This window comes from Grampus griseus (genome assembly GCF_964374135.1).
Source record: "Grampus griseus genome assembly, chromosome: 8".
Classification (NCBI taxonomy): Eukaryota; Metazoa; Chordata; class Mammalia; order Artiodactyla; family Delphinidae; genus Grampus; species Grampus griseus.
The window spans coordinates 105,230,316-105,246,181 of record NC_139002.1 but is presented as its reverse complement, the minus strand read 5'-3'; the positions used below and the strand labels follow the sequence as shown (position 1 = coordinate 105,246,181).

The 15,866-nt window shown below is 53.5% G+C and overlaps 1 protein-coding gene across 1 annotated transcript; it reads right to left on the bottom strand.

Annotated features, from left to right (window-relative positions):
- Nucleotides 1-12,194: 12,194 nt before the first annotated feature.
- Nucleotides 12,195-15,019, bottom strand: LOC309826512 (glutathione S-transferase P). The gene is made up of 7 exons (XM_082660720.1): nt 14,898-15,019; nt 14,668-14,703; nt 14,266-14,366; nt 14,070-14,157; nt 13,588-13,691; nt 12,642-12,749; nt 12,195-12,463 (listed from the first exon to the last, which is right to left on the bottom strand). Coding segments are annotated over exons 1-7 (627 nt in total). The 5' UTR covers nt 14,899-15,019; the 3' UTR covers nt 12,195-12,274.
- Between the last annotated feature and the right edge of the window lie 847 nt (nt 15,020-15,866).

The following is a 15,866-nucleotide window of genomic DNA, read 5'->3' as shown; positions in this document are numbered from 1 at the left end:
GCCCACTCCCTCCCCACCCCGCAATGCTCCCGTGACCTGAGGAGGATCTCTGTTCTTTGCCTTCTCTTGAAGTCTTGGAAGCCTGATTAACTCTTGTTAATCAGTTTGTCAGTTCTCTGGAACCCTTTGGCTCTGAGTCCCATGATAAGCATGTCCGTTTTGGTCTGCCCTCCCCAGCTCCTCTATTCTCTTGTCCTGTAATCATCCTTCCCTGTCTCTCGAGAGATGTGCCATTTACAAAGAAATATGCCCTTATTTTCTCATATATTCCCCACAGTAGCCCTGGATAGTGTTAACTCCATTTTCTACATGAAAAAAATTGAGGCCCATGGAGGTTTCATCTCTTGTCCATGGGTATGAAGCTGCTGAGTGGTAGAGCTAGAATCAAACCCAGGCCTTTCTTCTTTCCCAAAGTGCCCCAGACACAGCACACATATGACAGTCATTGCAGGATGTCAGTGGTGTTTCCAAAAGAGGCGGCAAGAGCCTGGGCACCTTGTCTGAGGGCTCACAGATGGGTAGGGCAGTACCAGGTCCAGGGCCCAGCAGTCCTGACTCCCAGCCCCAGGCCCCCTCTCCTGGGCAGGGAAAGAGATTGCCCAGACAGAGCTGGGGATTACACAGCTAATCCGGAGCTCAGACCCGAGTCCATGGATCCCTCCCTTTGGGGTGGCAGAAGGGGGGCAAGATGGAGCCAGAGGGTGGATTCTCTCCTCATCCCTATCTAACGGGGTCAAAAGGGAACACAAGGCCATGGGGAGAAGGCAGCCGGGTGATGCTGTGGATGGGAGATGCTGGGCATGGGCCCGTGGGAAACTAAGAGTGAGGGGCAGGAGCTCCAGTTCGTCCAGTGCCAGGCTCTGTGCCAAGCACTTGCCATGTGTTATCTTCTTAATCCTCCCACAACCCAGGGCATGGGAATGATGAACCCCCATTTTCAGAAGAGGACAGAGTATATTAGCCACGCTGAGTTGCCTGCCCAAGACGGCACAGCTGCCAGAACTCGGCCTGAGGTCTCCTGACCCTCAGTCCCCCACTCAGTCCCCACCCATCTAGAGCACCCACTTGCCAGGCTCCACTCAGTATCACCTCCTCCAGGAAGCCCTCTTCCAAGGCATCCCAGACCCTGGCTCTCACCTGTCTCATCCTATGCCACTGTTCATGTCTGTCTCCCCTACCAGCCTCCAGGCCAGAAGCTGGGAGGCATCCAGGATGCCTCCCTGTCCCCATATCCACTGCAACCTGCCAACTCTGCCTTCTGAGCACACCCTGTTCCTGTGCCTTTAGGCCCCACCCCATGGCAGTGACCCATCAGCTTTCACCTGGAATTTTGCAAAGCCTCCTTGAGGTCCCCCAGCCTCAAGTCTCGGCCCCTGCAATCACTTCTTTGCACCATGGAACGAGCAGGATTGTTGTAAACTTCGGATCCATTTTGCCCCTCTCCTGCCTGAGACCCTTCGTGGTTCCCTCGTGTCCTCAGGGCAAAGCCCAAGTCCCCGGGCCTGGCACTCAAGGCCCGTGCTGACCTCTCCAGCTCCAGCTCAGATTTTCTCCAGGGGATCTCTTCCAGTTTTGTTAAAATGAGCTGTGCCCCTTCCCATCTTTTCCTATACATTGCAGGAGTTTTCTGAGGGTAAAAGTTATCATCTCCTGAAGTGTCACTAGAACCCACCGTAAGGCCGTCTGAAACTGAGGGCTCTGCTTAGGAGTGATCTGATCACCATTTCCATTTCTTTTAGGGCTGTTTGTTTATTTCCGTGAGCCAATTTTGGACACCTATACTTTATTTTCGTTTATTAAATATTATTTATTTATTTGGCTGCTCGGGTCTTAGTTGCGGCACGCGGGATCTTTGTTGTGAAATGCGGGATCTTTCATTGCAGCACGTGGGCTTCTCTCTAGCTGTGGTGCGCGGGCTCAGTAGTTGCAGAGTGCGGGCTTAGTTGCCCCAAGGCATGTGGGATCTTAGTTCCCCAACCAGGGATTGAACCCACATCCCCTGCATTGGAAGACAGATTTTTAACCACTGGACCGCCAGGGAAGTCCCTGAACACCTATATTTTAAAGAATGTTTTCTTGATGGTTGTTCCTTTTTCTAATATAAAATATTTCTCTGCATCTCTTTTAACAATTTTGCCTTGAGGTCTATGATCTCTGATATTACTATTGCTACACCAGCTTTCTTTTTATTAGTGTTTGGAGTTTTTTTTCTTTTTATTTTCAATCTTTCTCTTGTTTTAGGGATGGCTTTTAAAACAACATCTAATTAAATTTCATTTTGTTTTATTTTAACTCAATCAATCTCTGTCTTTTAAGAAGAGAGTCTGGGGCTTCCCTGGTGGCGCAGTGGTTGAGAGTCCGCCTGCCAATGCAGGGGACGCGGGTTGGTGCCCCGGTCCGGGAGGATCCCACATGCCGCGGAGCGGCTGGGCCCGTGAGCCATGGCCACTGAGCCTGCGCATCCAGAGCCTGTGCTCCACAGCGGGAGAAGCCACAACAGTGAGAGGCCCGCGTAACGCAAAATAAATAAATAAAAAGAGAGTCTGTCCTGTTTACATTTATTGGTATTGCCATTGGAACATATATCTGCCATATTATATTGTGTTTTCTATTTAGCATTCTTTCTCTTTATTTCTTTTTCCTCTATTTTCCGGACTTCTACTGAATTAACTGAGTTTTCTTTGTGCTATTCCCTTCTTCCCCAGTATTGGTTTGAAAGTTATACATTTTATTTCTATTTTTAGTGGTTTCCCTTACATTTTTTTCCTTCCTTTTTTCAAAAAAATTATTTATTTTTGGCTGCGTTGGGTCTTCCTTGCTGTGTGCGGGCTTTCTCTAGTTGCGGTGAGCAGGGGCTACTCTTCATTGCGGTGCACGGGCTTCTCATTGCGGTGGCTTCTCTTGTTGTGGAGCACAGGCTCTGGGCGTGCGGGCTTCAGTAGTTGTGGTGTACAGGCTTGGTTGCTCCGCGGCATGTGAGATCTTCCCGGACCAGGGCTTGAACCTGTGTCTCCTGCAGTGGCAGGCGGATTCTTAACCACTGCGCCACCAGGGAAGTCCCCTCCCTTACATTTTTAACAGTCATGCCAAAATTTCTTTTTCCAGCAAAAGCTAGTTCATATGTCTATCCTCCTGCTGGATATGAAACAAAACCAGGTATACTGCTTCCCTCTGTACTTACTTACTTACTTACTTCCCTCTGTACTTACTTCCATCCCCAATTCTGCACTCCTGATTTCTGGGTTGGTCCTGTTTGTGACCCGGCAGGGAGGGCATTTCTGGCCCCCTGCCTCACGCTCCTGGGGGAGACCTGGCCTCAGTCACGGAAGGCTCTCAACCTTGCTCTCCAGCCCTGGCCCCAAGCCTGTGCATTTGGTTTGGCTGTGTTCCTGCTTCCTGGCTAAGTCACAAGGCTTCAGCTCCCGCCCCAGGCTGTGGATTTCTTCCTATTTCTTTCCTTCAAAGAGAGCCTTATTTCAAGTCTACACAGAATTCCCCTTTTCATTTCTATGTGGTTGGAATGTCATTATTAACGCTTTTTATCCTTCTCTGATTTTGATGTGTTTGAGAAGGACAGGGTGCATTTCAGGTTCTACTCTAATATCTTGAACTGGAAATCTCTCTCTTTTTTTTTTTCCATTAATTTAAATTCGAGAAAGTAAAGTCGATCAGTCATGGCTGGTGAGGTACACACAGGACAATGTGACTGCCTTTGGATCAAGCAACACACTTAACGATGCATGTGACCCAGCCTCCTTCCCTGCTCTCCAGGGCAGGGCGCCCTCACATGCTCTGCAGACTCTCGTCCTGGTGTGAGAACCACTCCCTGTCAGGCTGCCAGTGTCTCGGGGTCCTTCTGTGGCTCATACTGGTCCTGAAGCACTGGGCAGCATCTGCAGTCTCCAACACGGAGGACCTGTGAAGTCTCCGTTGGGCACAGGTCCCAGGGACCGGTGCAGTCCGCTCAGTCCACCCACCCTGGCACCTCCCTGGTAGCAGATCCAGGTCTGCTGGATCTAGTAGATCAGGTCTAGGTATATGGACTGTCTCCATGTTGGTCCTTTGCCCATCCCCAAGTTGTCCCTTGGCGTTCTGCCTACACCCCCTTTGTCCCTTAACACAAAAGCTCTAGTCTCTTCTTTGCCCCGTGTAGCCCTTGACGGCTACTTGGGAGGACAGATACCAGGAAGAGCTTACACACCGCTTGACTAATCCCAAGCTGTTAGAAATGTGAGACTCAAGGTTCAGTTTTTAGAAACGCCAGGCCCTCCCTTATAAATCAGCAAAAAGAAAAACCAGTTGAGTGTTTATTAGAGACAGGTTGAGCTATTCATCTTCTGGTACATGTTCTTCTTACCGTGACCACTTTGCACCTTCCAAAGACAATTTCTTCCCAATACACAAAACTCAGAGCCACAAAGGACACGTGGAGGGGCGCCGCTTCGGCAATGGGTCATGACGTCATAGCCAGTATTTACGGCTGCCTCCGTCCTTCCAGAATCCCACATTCCCTTTGCCTCTAGCCAGTACTGCAGCTGCCGAGGGGACTTTACCTGGTGGGTGACTTAATGCCATAAAGATGTCACATCTTTCCAAGTTAATTTACAAACTCCAATCAAAATCCCATCAAGGCCTTTCATGGAACTGGGAAAACTGATTCTAACATGGATATACAAGAACAAAGGGCCAAGAAGGGCCAAACCAATTTTGAAGACGAACGAGAGGCTTGGGGGGAATCTGCCCTGCCAGAGAGCAAGATTAATTATAAAGCTAGAGTAATCGAGACAAGAGGACCAACGCTTCCGATTTATGGTGCTTCTTTATCATAATTTGCTAGAAGTTCTGCAATTCTGGTTTTGATTTCTTTTTTGACATGCCATTTTTTTTTCTTTCTTTTTTTTTTTGGCCTCACACACCGCGGCATGTGGGATCTTAATTCCCCAACCAGGGATCGAACCCATGTCCCCGGAAGTGGAAGCGTGGCGTCCTAACCATTGGACTGCCAGGGAAGTCCCATGCCATTTTAAGAGAGATGTATAAATACACTTATAAATATAAATATTATAACTGTAAACATTACAGTCTCTTTGTTTCCTGGGTTTTGCTATTTTTCATTTTATTGCCTTATAATGAGAGACTGTTGTCTGTACTGTTCCTCTCTCTCCCTCTGGAATGTTCTAAAACTTTCTCTGCACCATGACATATGGTTACTATAGTAAATGTCCCATGAGCAATTGAAAGGACAGTGCCTTCTCTGTTTTCTTATTTCAGAGTTGGACATTTGTTGTTTCCAGTTGCCTAAGTCCCTGTCTTCCCATCAGCTTTTGCTTTGTGAACGTCAGGGTATGTTATTTGGTGCATAGAAGCTCATAACTGTAATCACTCCAGGTGTCTCCTACATACATGAGAGATGGAGTGTGTGTTTGGTTTTTTATGGTCTTTGTGGCTTTGGTTTTTTTTTTTTGGCTGTGTTGGGTCTTCGTTGCTGCACGGGCTTTCTCTAGTTGCGGCGAGTGGGGGCTACTCTATGTTGCAGTGCGCAAGCTTCTCATCGCGGTGGCTTCTCTCGTTGCGGAGCACGGGCTCTAGGCGCGCAGGCTTTGGTAGTTGCCGCACGCAGGCTCAGTAGTTGAGGCGCACAGGCTTAGTTGCTCCACGGCATGTGGGATGTTCCCAGACCAGGGACTGAACCCCTGTCCCCTGCACTGGCAGGCGGATTCTTAACCACTGAGCCACCAGGAAGGCCCCCTTTGGGGGGATCCTGAAAGATTAGTGGGAATACCATCTCCAACATTATAAACCACTGGTCCTCCCTCCCCCGTCAGATGTTGCAAATATATTTCCTTTGAGTTTATCATCTATCTGATAATCTGATAAATAGTAACCATCATTGTACAAGAGAAATCCTCAGTCTTGATGTAGTCAAGTTCATTCATTTGGGGGCCTTGTTTAAGGAATTTATCCCCAGTCCAAGGTCATAAAGAAATCTCTTACTTTTTTCCTGTTATTATTTTATTTTTCTCGTTCACATATAGGTGAACCCTATGGCAGGGTTTCTAAATCTTGACACTATGGACATTTGGGCCTCTTCAGTTCTTTGCTGTGAGTGGCTGTCCTGTGCATTGTGGCATCCCTAAGTGCCAGCAGCACCCCATAAGTTGTGACAACAGAAATATCTCCAGATGTGGCCAAGCATAATCTGGGGGACAAAATCACCCCCAGCTGAGAACAACTGATCTATCTGGAGTTTATTGTTGTAAATGGCGTGAGATGAGAATCCAGTCATTTTTCTCAGTACGGTGAATCAGTTTTACTAACACTAAATAACTCTTCAAACTTATTCAGTATTTGTGATGTCACTGCTATCACACATCAAGTTCCTGTGTATGTATAGATCTGATGTTGTATGTGGTAGGGACTGACTAGATATGACAAACTTATTTCCTCCTCCTGGGCAGAGAGCCCCCTTGTATCTGGATGGGGCAGAAGTGAAGAGTGTCATTTCCAGGGCTGGGCAGCTGGGAGCAGGTGTGTCTTCATCACTGCTCCTTCCCTCCCTCCCTCCCTCCCTTTTTCTCCCCATCTCTGGTCTCTCCACATGGGCTCTCTCTGTGGCAGCCTCAGGGTGGCTGGACCTTTTGCACAATGACTGAAGCAAGTGTCTCGAGAGAAACTGCAAAGCTGTGTGACCTTCTCAAACTTAGCCTGGGAAGCCCCATCGTGTGGCTTCCACTGTTTTCTCTTCACTGAGGCAGCAGCAAAGTCCTGCCCAGCTTCCACGGGAGGCCATAGAGATGCCGGAGCGTCAAAGTATTTGTGGACATGTTTCATCACCACCACAAGATATCTGACACGATTTCAAATTCTTTATCCCTCGTGTGCGGTGTTTTTCTCTCTCTGGAAGGTTGCAGGGTCTTCATTTGCCTCCTGGGGGCTCTGGAATTTCATGATCTGCTTTTGTATCAGTCTTTGGTCCTTCTTCATTCAATGTGCTGGGCACTCATTGTGCCTTTCAACGTGAAAGCTCATCTTCTTCAGTCCTGAGAAAATGTATTATTCATTTGATAATCTGCTCCCTACGATTTTTTTTTTTTTTTTTTTTTTGCTGTATGCGGGCCTCTCACCACTGTGGCCTCTCCCGTTGCGGAGCACAGGCTCCGGACGCACGGGCTCAGCGGCCATGGCTCACGGGTCCAGCCACTCCACGGCATGTGGGATTCTCCCGGACCAGGGCACGAACCATGTCCCCTGCATCGGCAGGCGGATTCTCAACCACTGTGCCACCAGGGAAGCCCTCCCTACGATTTTTTTCTACCCTCTTCTCTCCCTCTCTCTAGACTTCCTCGAATAATACTCTGTTTTTCTCATCTTTCCATGCTTTTATCTTTTTGTTCTATTTTCATATGTATTTTTCAACTTTACCTTCTGAGATTTTTCTTTTTCTTTTCTGATAAATTTATTTATTTTATTTCTTTATTTTTGGCTGCGTTGGATCTTCGTTGCTGCACGCGGGCTTTCTCTAGTTGAGGCGAGCAGGGGCTACTCTTTGTTGCGGAGCCCGGGCTCTAGGCGGGCGGGCTTCAGTAGTGGTGGCTCGCGGGCTCTAGCGCGCAGGCTCAGTAGTTGTGGCACACGGGCTTAGTTGCTCATCGTCAAGTGGGATCTTCCCGGACCAGGGCTCGAACCCGTGTCCTCTGCAATGGCAGGCGGATTTTTAACCACTGCACCACCAGGGAAGCCCCTGAGATTTTTCATTTCTGCTCTCATATTTTTAATCTTTCCGGGGAACGCTCTTTTTAATAGCCTCCTTTTATCCTCCAGATGTAATAACTTTTCTTATCTCCGTGAAGATGCTGATTAAAGTTTATCTGAAGTTTTCTCATGCACAGCCGGCACAGTGTCTATCTTCTCTGAGTTCCTTTGCCCCCTCCTGTTTATTATTGTTTCGTTCTTTTACGTTAGAGATTTCCCTCAAATATCTGGCAATCGTTTGTTGTCCGTTGATATTTGTCGTGTTAGGAGCGAGCAGGAAGTTTGACGGAAGCTCTGGGTGACTGAGGGGACTGTAAACTTCGTGGCAGGTTTGCTGGCTACAGACCCTGTCATTGGATCAGTTTCCACTGCTCGCGGAGGCCTCCGATGCTCTCCCAGCCGGGTACGGACCTCTCTGCGCATGCTCAGGAAGCTGGGCGGGAGGGCACGCCGCTAGCCCCGCCCACTGCATGTGGCCAAGGGCGGGAGGCCAGGCCAGGCCTGTGCAGCGTCAGGCCTACGCCCGGCGGCCTGGATTCCTGATAGAGAGTGATGCCACCAAGTTTGTTCTGCAGCAATAGGTGCCTGGAAACCCACCGAGTAGGCACAGGGTCGGCTGGGGTAGGAGGAAGCAGCGAGCCTTCTAGAGGTCAGCACCCCCGGTTGTTTGGAGCCTTCCTTGTTCTGCAGCAGGGTCATCCCACTGGCCACCCTAAGGCCCTCCCTTAATCCTTTATGCCAACAACCTCAATGCCAGCTCCTACCTCCCCCGCTCCCCCCCCCGCCCCCCGCCCCACATCTTGCCCCTTTCAAGTTCCTGAGCACCAGCCTCTGCCCAGGACTTTGGAGGCTGACCTTGGCCTTCTCTCTTTCCTGGCAAAGTGGGCAGTGAGAGGTGCCACTCAAAGTTCTTCCCTGGGGAGAACTTCCTTCTCCAGGGCCTTTCAGGGCTGCCCACCTCGGCCGGAGGCAGCAGCCCTGCTGCACAGAGCCCTGGGGAAGCCCAGCTCCTGGTTAGCCCCCAGGGCCCTCCAGGCCAGGTGTGGCAGGTGCAGGCACATTGGCAACGGGAACCACGAACTCCTGCAGTTTCCCGAGTCCCTCACGTGTCCTGGAAGCAGTGCTGTTTGGCACACCATCTCTGCTTCGCTGTTCTCATGGGCAACTCAGACTGATCCTCTGGTGGCCCCCGAGTGTTCAGTCTCCTCCAGGGCCCAGAAATGAGCCAGGGACCGTTCCTCAAAGGAGAATGAATGGGCTCCTGCTTTCCCCCTACAGGATTTCTCCACTCAAGGTAAATACCTGAGGAAAAGGCTTCCAGTTGCTGTAGCTGGGGTCGCCTCTCTGCAAGAGGAGACTGAACACATAACGGACAATGGCCAGACCGTGTATGGATAAAGAGCTGACTCACGACCTGCAGCAACCTGCCTGGAAACCAATCTCTTACCTACAGTAACCGGACAGGAAGCCAGCCCATTATAGGTCAGACTTGTAGGAAGTCAGACTGCTATCTCTAGGAACAATCCAGGAAGCCAACGATAACCCTTGCAAATAATCGCCCCAAATGTCCAGGACTTGATTAATAACTGACAGCTTCTTTAATTTTTATCCCCTTTTCCAACTTAGGACCAACCAGAGGAAGCCAAATCTGCTCCCCTAAGCAGTGACACACGATGCCCCCACTTCCAGTCAGCCCGCCTACAGCTCCCCGGGCCGACAGCCTCCATTCAGGGCACAGCTGAAGTCTCCCTTTTCCCCTGTAAAGCTTCCTCACTCCTCTGCCTGCCTTTGAGCCAGCCTTTGGCAGTGGCCGGTTCCCTTGCTGGAGCCAGCTCTGAGTATACAGCCTGCTGTCATTTGCTGGTCTCTATTTTCACAGAGGGCAGCTAGAACCAGCTAGGAGGGAAGTGGAGTTTCCAAAAGAGAGGTGAGGGCAGTGCTGAGGTCAGGAGATGGTGGAGTGCAGAAGGTCTCTATCAGTCCGTGGGGGCGGGCCTTCGGGATGCAGTGGACTAGGTGTGCAAGTGCAGTGTGCTCCCAGGCAGAAGGAGCAGGCCCGGCCCGGCTCTGAAACCATCCTTTGCTCTCCCCGGTGGCCAAAGTCACCTAGCCATCGTCTCCAGGTCCAGGTGCTGTCTCCAGGAGAATCTGTCCCACTTTGGCCCTGCAGCCAAATGTCCAGGCCAAGGAGGGGGCTGGGCCCTTTAGTCTCTCTCTGATCACCTCCCCCAGCTTGGGTGTCTTCCTCCACTCCCAGATGAAGACATTTTCTCAGTTCCCCATCACTGACAGCTCTCAGGGGCTGGTCTGGGAGAGCCAGAGGGGCCTACTGTTGGCGTGGGGAGAATACCCCAGAGTCATAGCCCCCTCCCCTCGCCTGATCACCTTCAGAGGCAGGACAAAATTGGGAGGTGACTGGATTCCCTTAGCCTGAGCTGAGAATAAAGGACAGATCAGACAGGATGGGTCAGGTTATGCTGCAATGACAACTGTAAAATGCCGGCAGTGCAAAACCACAAGGCCACGCTCAACCACACCACGTGTCCCGCTCCATGTTGTCCTTGGAAGTGATTCACCTGCTCTGCCCACAGTCCAGCACGACCAGAACATGCTATATGGCCCCTCCCAACTGCAGAGGGGTTAGGAAAGTGTCATTTTCCCAAATATCATCGGTGAGCAATAGAAAAAAGTCTCTTGCAGAGGGCTGCACTCTGTTGGCTCAGCCCCGTGCTCCCAAAGGGCCGGATCCAGGCCTCCTTGCTCTTTTTCACAGTGCAAAATCCACTGTGTGTGTGTGCCCCTAGTGTACGGAGGCAGTCTCCTGTTGATGGACACCTGTTCTGTTTTCAACCTGCTGTGATCACAAGCAATATGATAACCTTGCTGCTGCCTCTATTCACTCTTCGGCAAGTTAAACGTTCTGTGACTCCTCATTCATAAACAGGGATGAGAGCACCTACTCAAGGGTGGTGAGGACTAAGGAAGTTAATATACTGAAGCATTTAGTATAATGCCTGGCATCGAAGGTACTCCATTAGCTTTAGCAATTATGATCCTTACTTGCAAGGGCAGCTATAGATGGTTCGGGGATACATACTTCTTAGTTTTTGTTTTTTGGGGTTTTTTTTGCGGTACGCGGGCCTCTCACTGTTGTGGCCTCTCCTGTTGCGGAGCACAGGCTCCGGACGCGCAGGCTCAGCGGCCATGGCTCATGGGCCCAGCCGCTCCGCGGCATGTGGGATCCTCCCGGACCGGGGCACGAATCCGCGTCCCCTGCGTCGGCAGGCGGACTCCCAACCACTGCGCCACCAGGGAAGCCCCGCCTCTTAGTTTTGATCCACACTTCCTGAAGCCAGCATCCCCCATAGGCAATGTCTGTTCCAGCCTCTAACCCATTTCCCCAGCCACCTGCCCAATAGCACTGCTCTCAGCTGTTCTGTCCTCCTGGGATCCTCCGAGGGTGTTCAGGCATGAACTGAATCATGGCTGCCCTGATGCTGGAGCCATGATTGCTCCGACACCATGAATGGCCCCTAAACTGGGGCTCTCTATGTGGGATGGGTGCAGGTACCCCTCTGCCAACCCACCAGCCCTGCAGCATGCAGGCAGGACACCTTAGTCACTGCAGAGCTGTTTCCCTCTGGGCCCTCAAATAACATTTCCTGGAAGTCTCACCTACTTTGAGTTCTCTCAGCAATGAGAGAGGTTGACTTACTGAGAGGTTCCCCACTTTGGGCAGGAGGCTCTGATGCTGGGCAAGGCTCCCCAGAGAAGGGTCTGCTCCTCCAGGCTGCACCAAGGGGCCCTCCCACAGGCCCTCCCCTCCAGCCATCCGTGGGAGCCCCGAGAGCCACAACCTGTTTGCACCCCAATGCCTCCCCACTGTGGACACGCCACAGCCAGCTCACCTAGGCTGGGTCATTCTCTTTGCCCAGCTAACAAAGATGGTGAGAGAAGGCAGGAGGCGAGCCACCCGGACCGCCCAGTGTTGTTCCCGTGCCCACAACGCACAAGGAAGAAAGGAGAGCCCCATCTGAGCAGAAGTGACTGACCCTCCCACCGACCCAGCCGGGGCTGTTCTGAGCGGCTCAGCTCCTCCCCACGCCCCTGCTCGGCCAAGGGCCCCTCAGCTCCTGCAGTCCTGGATGGAGGCCCTCTGGCAGGTGGCCTGCTGAGAGCAGAAAGCATGTTTATTTAAGTGAGCCTGTTCTCTGTAGACTGTGGGGATCTCCAGGGCAGGGACCATGGTTGATTACTCTTCCTGTTTCTTTGGTTTTTTTTCTTTGTTTCTGGAGTTCAGTAAACACAGAGCTGGTTGAGGGCTCCAGGAAGACACTCTGTGTTTTAGGATTCAAGTATCCTGTCCAGCTGCCTGTCCCTCCCCCAGGCGTGAGAGGATCAGGGAGTCCCCTCCCCAGAGAACTCAATGCTCACAGCACTGCTTCTCTCTTGGAAACTTTATTGGTCCTAGGGAAAGGGAAGCAGGCAGCTCCCTGCCTCTTGCTGCAAGTGCCACAAGCCCTCACTGTTTCCTGTTGCCATTGATGGGGCGGTTCACGTGCTCCGGGGAGGCCAGGAAGGCCTGCAGCTTGGGCCGGGCGCTGAGGCGGGCCACGTAGGCCGAGAGCAGGGGGAAGGAGTCCAGGCAGCCGGGGGCCAGGACCTGGTGAATCCGAAGCAGGTCCAGCAGGTTGTAGTCGGCGAAGGAGATCTGCAGGGCAGAGCGGGGCAAGGGCTCGGTGGGTGTGGAAGGTGCGAGACAGGGAGCCCGAGCCGGTCCCCTGGTCTGCCCAGCTTTGCTGAACCAATGGCTCACGTGCTCGCTCTGCACCGGTTTGCCATCTGTAAGAAGAGGGTGGTGCGGAAGGGGCGGGACAGGGCCAGCTCACCTGGTTGCCCACGATGAAGGCCTGGCCGCCCTGGCTCTGGGACAGCAGGGTCTCAAAAGGCTTCAGGTGCTGGGGCAGTGCCTTCACATAGTCCTCCTTGCCCGCCTCCTGCCAGAGAGATGCCACCGCACATCATCCTCCTGACCCTCACACTGCTGCTCGCCCTGCCTCTGCCCCTGCCCTGAGACGTCGCCTACTGTCTGCCCCGTCTCAGCGAATCGCCACTCACCCGGCCCCCGCCCCTCCTCTCCTCACTCCCCACCCCAGGCTATTGCCACATCCTGTCCATTTCAGCTGCTGATCCTTCGCTAGGCCACTCTTGCCACAATCGCTCTCCGGACTGTTGCAAAAGCCTTGTAGGATCTTTCTGGATCTCACAGACACCGCCCTGCTTAGACTCCCCAAAGAGAGCATCCAAGCCAGCTGGTTCAAGGCCTCCAGGACCTGGGCCCGCTGCCCCTCCAGCTCTATCTCCTGCCGCTCTTCTCCCTCCCTCCCTCCCTCTCACACACGTAGGCACACACGCCTTGCCTCTGCTAAACTGGTCCCTAGTCCCTGAATGTGCTCCGTGCCTGATACCTTGTGCACCTGACAGTGCCAGCACTCCTTCTAGAAGCTGACTATAGACCCTCCTCCTCTGCACCTGGTTCCAGGAAGTGCTCCGGACCTCCCCCAGCTGCGGATCAGGGACCACCTCTGGCTGGATGTCTCCTGTCCTCACGCTGTTCTGCCATTGCCTGCTACTTGACTGGGTCCCTCCCCCAGGCAGGGAGGCTGAGTCTTGTGTCCAGCCTATAATGGCTCTTGACATCCCCCCCCGCCCCGCAGAGCCAGAAGCAGCCCAAGGGAAGGGTCAGTCAGAGCTGCGTGAGGGGTGTCGTGTAGGGTGAGAAGGAAGCCAGCCCCTTTCTTTGTCTTCAGTGACCATCCCCGTGTCCCTGCTTACGTAGTTTGTGTAGATGAGGGTGACGTATTTGCAGCGAAGGTCCTCCACGCCGTCATTCACCACGTCCACCAGGGCCGCCTCCCGCTGGTCCTTCCCATACAGCCCTGGGGTGGCGGGAGAGCAGACAGCATGACGGGGAGCCTGACTAGCCACTACAACCTGACCCACCAGACAGGCCACGTGGCTGCCTGTGAGCCTCGGCCAGGGAGGAGGGAGGAGGATGTGGAAAAGGACCGTCTGAGTCCATGCTCAGAATTCAGTGGGAGGTGGCCTGCTACAGGGCAAGGATTGCTAGACAGACCCGGGCCTGACCTTAGGGAAGATAGGTAACCTCCACTTGCCTCCACTCCACAGGGTTGCAGGACAATTTGATTTAAGTGGAAGAGGCTCAAGGGGCCAACACTGAGCAGATGCTCAGGAACGCTGACTGATGCCCGCACACCCCTGCCCTGGACTGGGCCACCTGCAGGCTCAGGACTCACCGAGGGAGCGGCCCAGGTGACGCAAGATGGCATTGGACTGGTACAGGGTCAGGTCTCCATCCTGGAACTTGGGGAGCTGCCCGTACAGCTGGGGGAATGCACAGCTCTGTCAGAGGTGCTGAGCTTGGCTGCCCCCCACCCTAGTTTTGCCCCCCAGTGCCCAGCCCCTGACCCGGGATACGACAGAAGTACTGACACAGGAGGCCTTGAGTGAAGGCCAGGTCTCCATGGTCACCACCTCTTCCTTCCAGCTCTGGTCCTGGTCGGCCAGCAGCATGCGCATGGCCTCGCAGCGCCCTGGGGAAGGGGAGGACGGGGTGTGGGGATGGGCAGAGACCCCAGCCTCGCAGCGCGCTGGGAAAGAGCCAAGGAGGTGAGGACTCCTCCGATGATCTCCCAGCACACTGCGGGGGGCGGGCCAGGCCCGGGAAGTTGCGTACTCTAGCAACGGGCAGCTCCGGGGCACAGGGAAGGCGGAGCTAGTAGCCACGTGATGGAGGGAAAAGGGAGGCTGGGGACTCCCTCAGGTGGGTGAGGGGCGTGGGCTGCTGCAGCCCCCAACCTCTGCCTCCCCTCCCTCCCGGTCACAGGTCCCTACCTCGAACAGGGAAGTAGACGATGGTGTAGGGCGGCACTGCAGGATGCAGAGAAAAGTCTGTTAGCGTCTGGGAGAGGCGTGTTACGGGGGAGAAGGCGCCCGCTCGTCCTCCCTGGGGTTGCATCCCCTGTTCTGGGCGCTGTAGGCCCCCCCGAGAGCCCCAACTGCTCCCCAAAACCCTGGGAGCCCCCTCGGAATCCCCCAGAGAGTTGCAGGCGGCGGGGACTCACTGATGGCGACGCGGACCTCTGCAGCGGCAGCAGCTACAGAACTCCGGCGCCCGCGGTGTCGGCCCCGAGCCTTATACGGGTGGGCGCGCCCCGCCCCGCCCCGGCCCACCCCACCGTGCTGAGTCACCGCGCTGGCCGTAAGCCGCTCCTCCGCCCCCCGCCCCGCCCCTCAACCACGCCGCGCAGCCAGTCCCAGACGGTTGCATCCGATTGCCGAACGTCCAGCCTGGGCAGATGGGCTCACAGCTAGGGCTGGGTTCCAGAACCTTCCAGAGGCCTGAGAGGGAGCGCAGTCCAGCCCCTTCCCCTGCTGGGGTCACAGACCCCAGAGACACAAACCCTTGCATGTAGACACTTGTTCCCAGGTGCTGTACAAAGACGGACACACCCCCTGGGCCCAGATGCTGTACAAAGACGGACACACCCCCTGTGCACGTACGTGCAAACACTCAACTCACACCCCAAGTTGGGTTTTCAGACCCATCCGCCGTTTCGAGGCCACCTTCGGGTTCTTGTATGAGTCACGTACCCTGCTGCTCCCTTCTTACCTTTTCTCTCTAAATTACCTCATTTCTTCAACTCAGGTGCGCTTACCTTCACGGAAACCTGTTTCACCCCCTACGTGGAAGCGGGCGCCACCTGCGACAAGTAGGATGGTAAAAATCACGACAGGAGGACGATGTAGTTTCTGAAATCTATCTAGACAATGGGACACTGGACCCTCCGTTTTCAAAAGCATCACTGGCACGATAACACTAAGTTGATCACTTGTCCTTCAGTTCCATCAGGATTGAGGGCAATTTTAAAGGATTCCAGGACGAGCACCAACGCTGTTGAACCCCATCTGTCCACCGGGCAACCCCTTTCTGGGGGTTCAGGCCCTACTCTGGGTCCCCCCATGGCAGTGATGGAGAAGGCTTCAGTGAGGGTTGTCCAGGCGGTATTTCATAAAGACTCCTCCTCCTCCCC

Coding starts and splice junctions, on each gene's coding strand:
- LOC309826512 (XM_082660720.1), bottom strand. Junction 14,367..14,667: donor CGTCTACTTCCCTGTTCGAG/GTAGGGACCTGT, acceptor CCCCTTCCCCAG/GGCGCTGCGAGGCCATGCGC. Junction 14,158..14,265: donor CTTCACTCAAGGCCTCCTGT/GTCAGTACTTCT, acceptor GCATTCCCCCAG/CTGTACGGGCAGCTCCCCAA.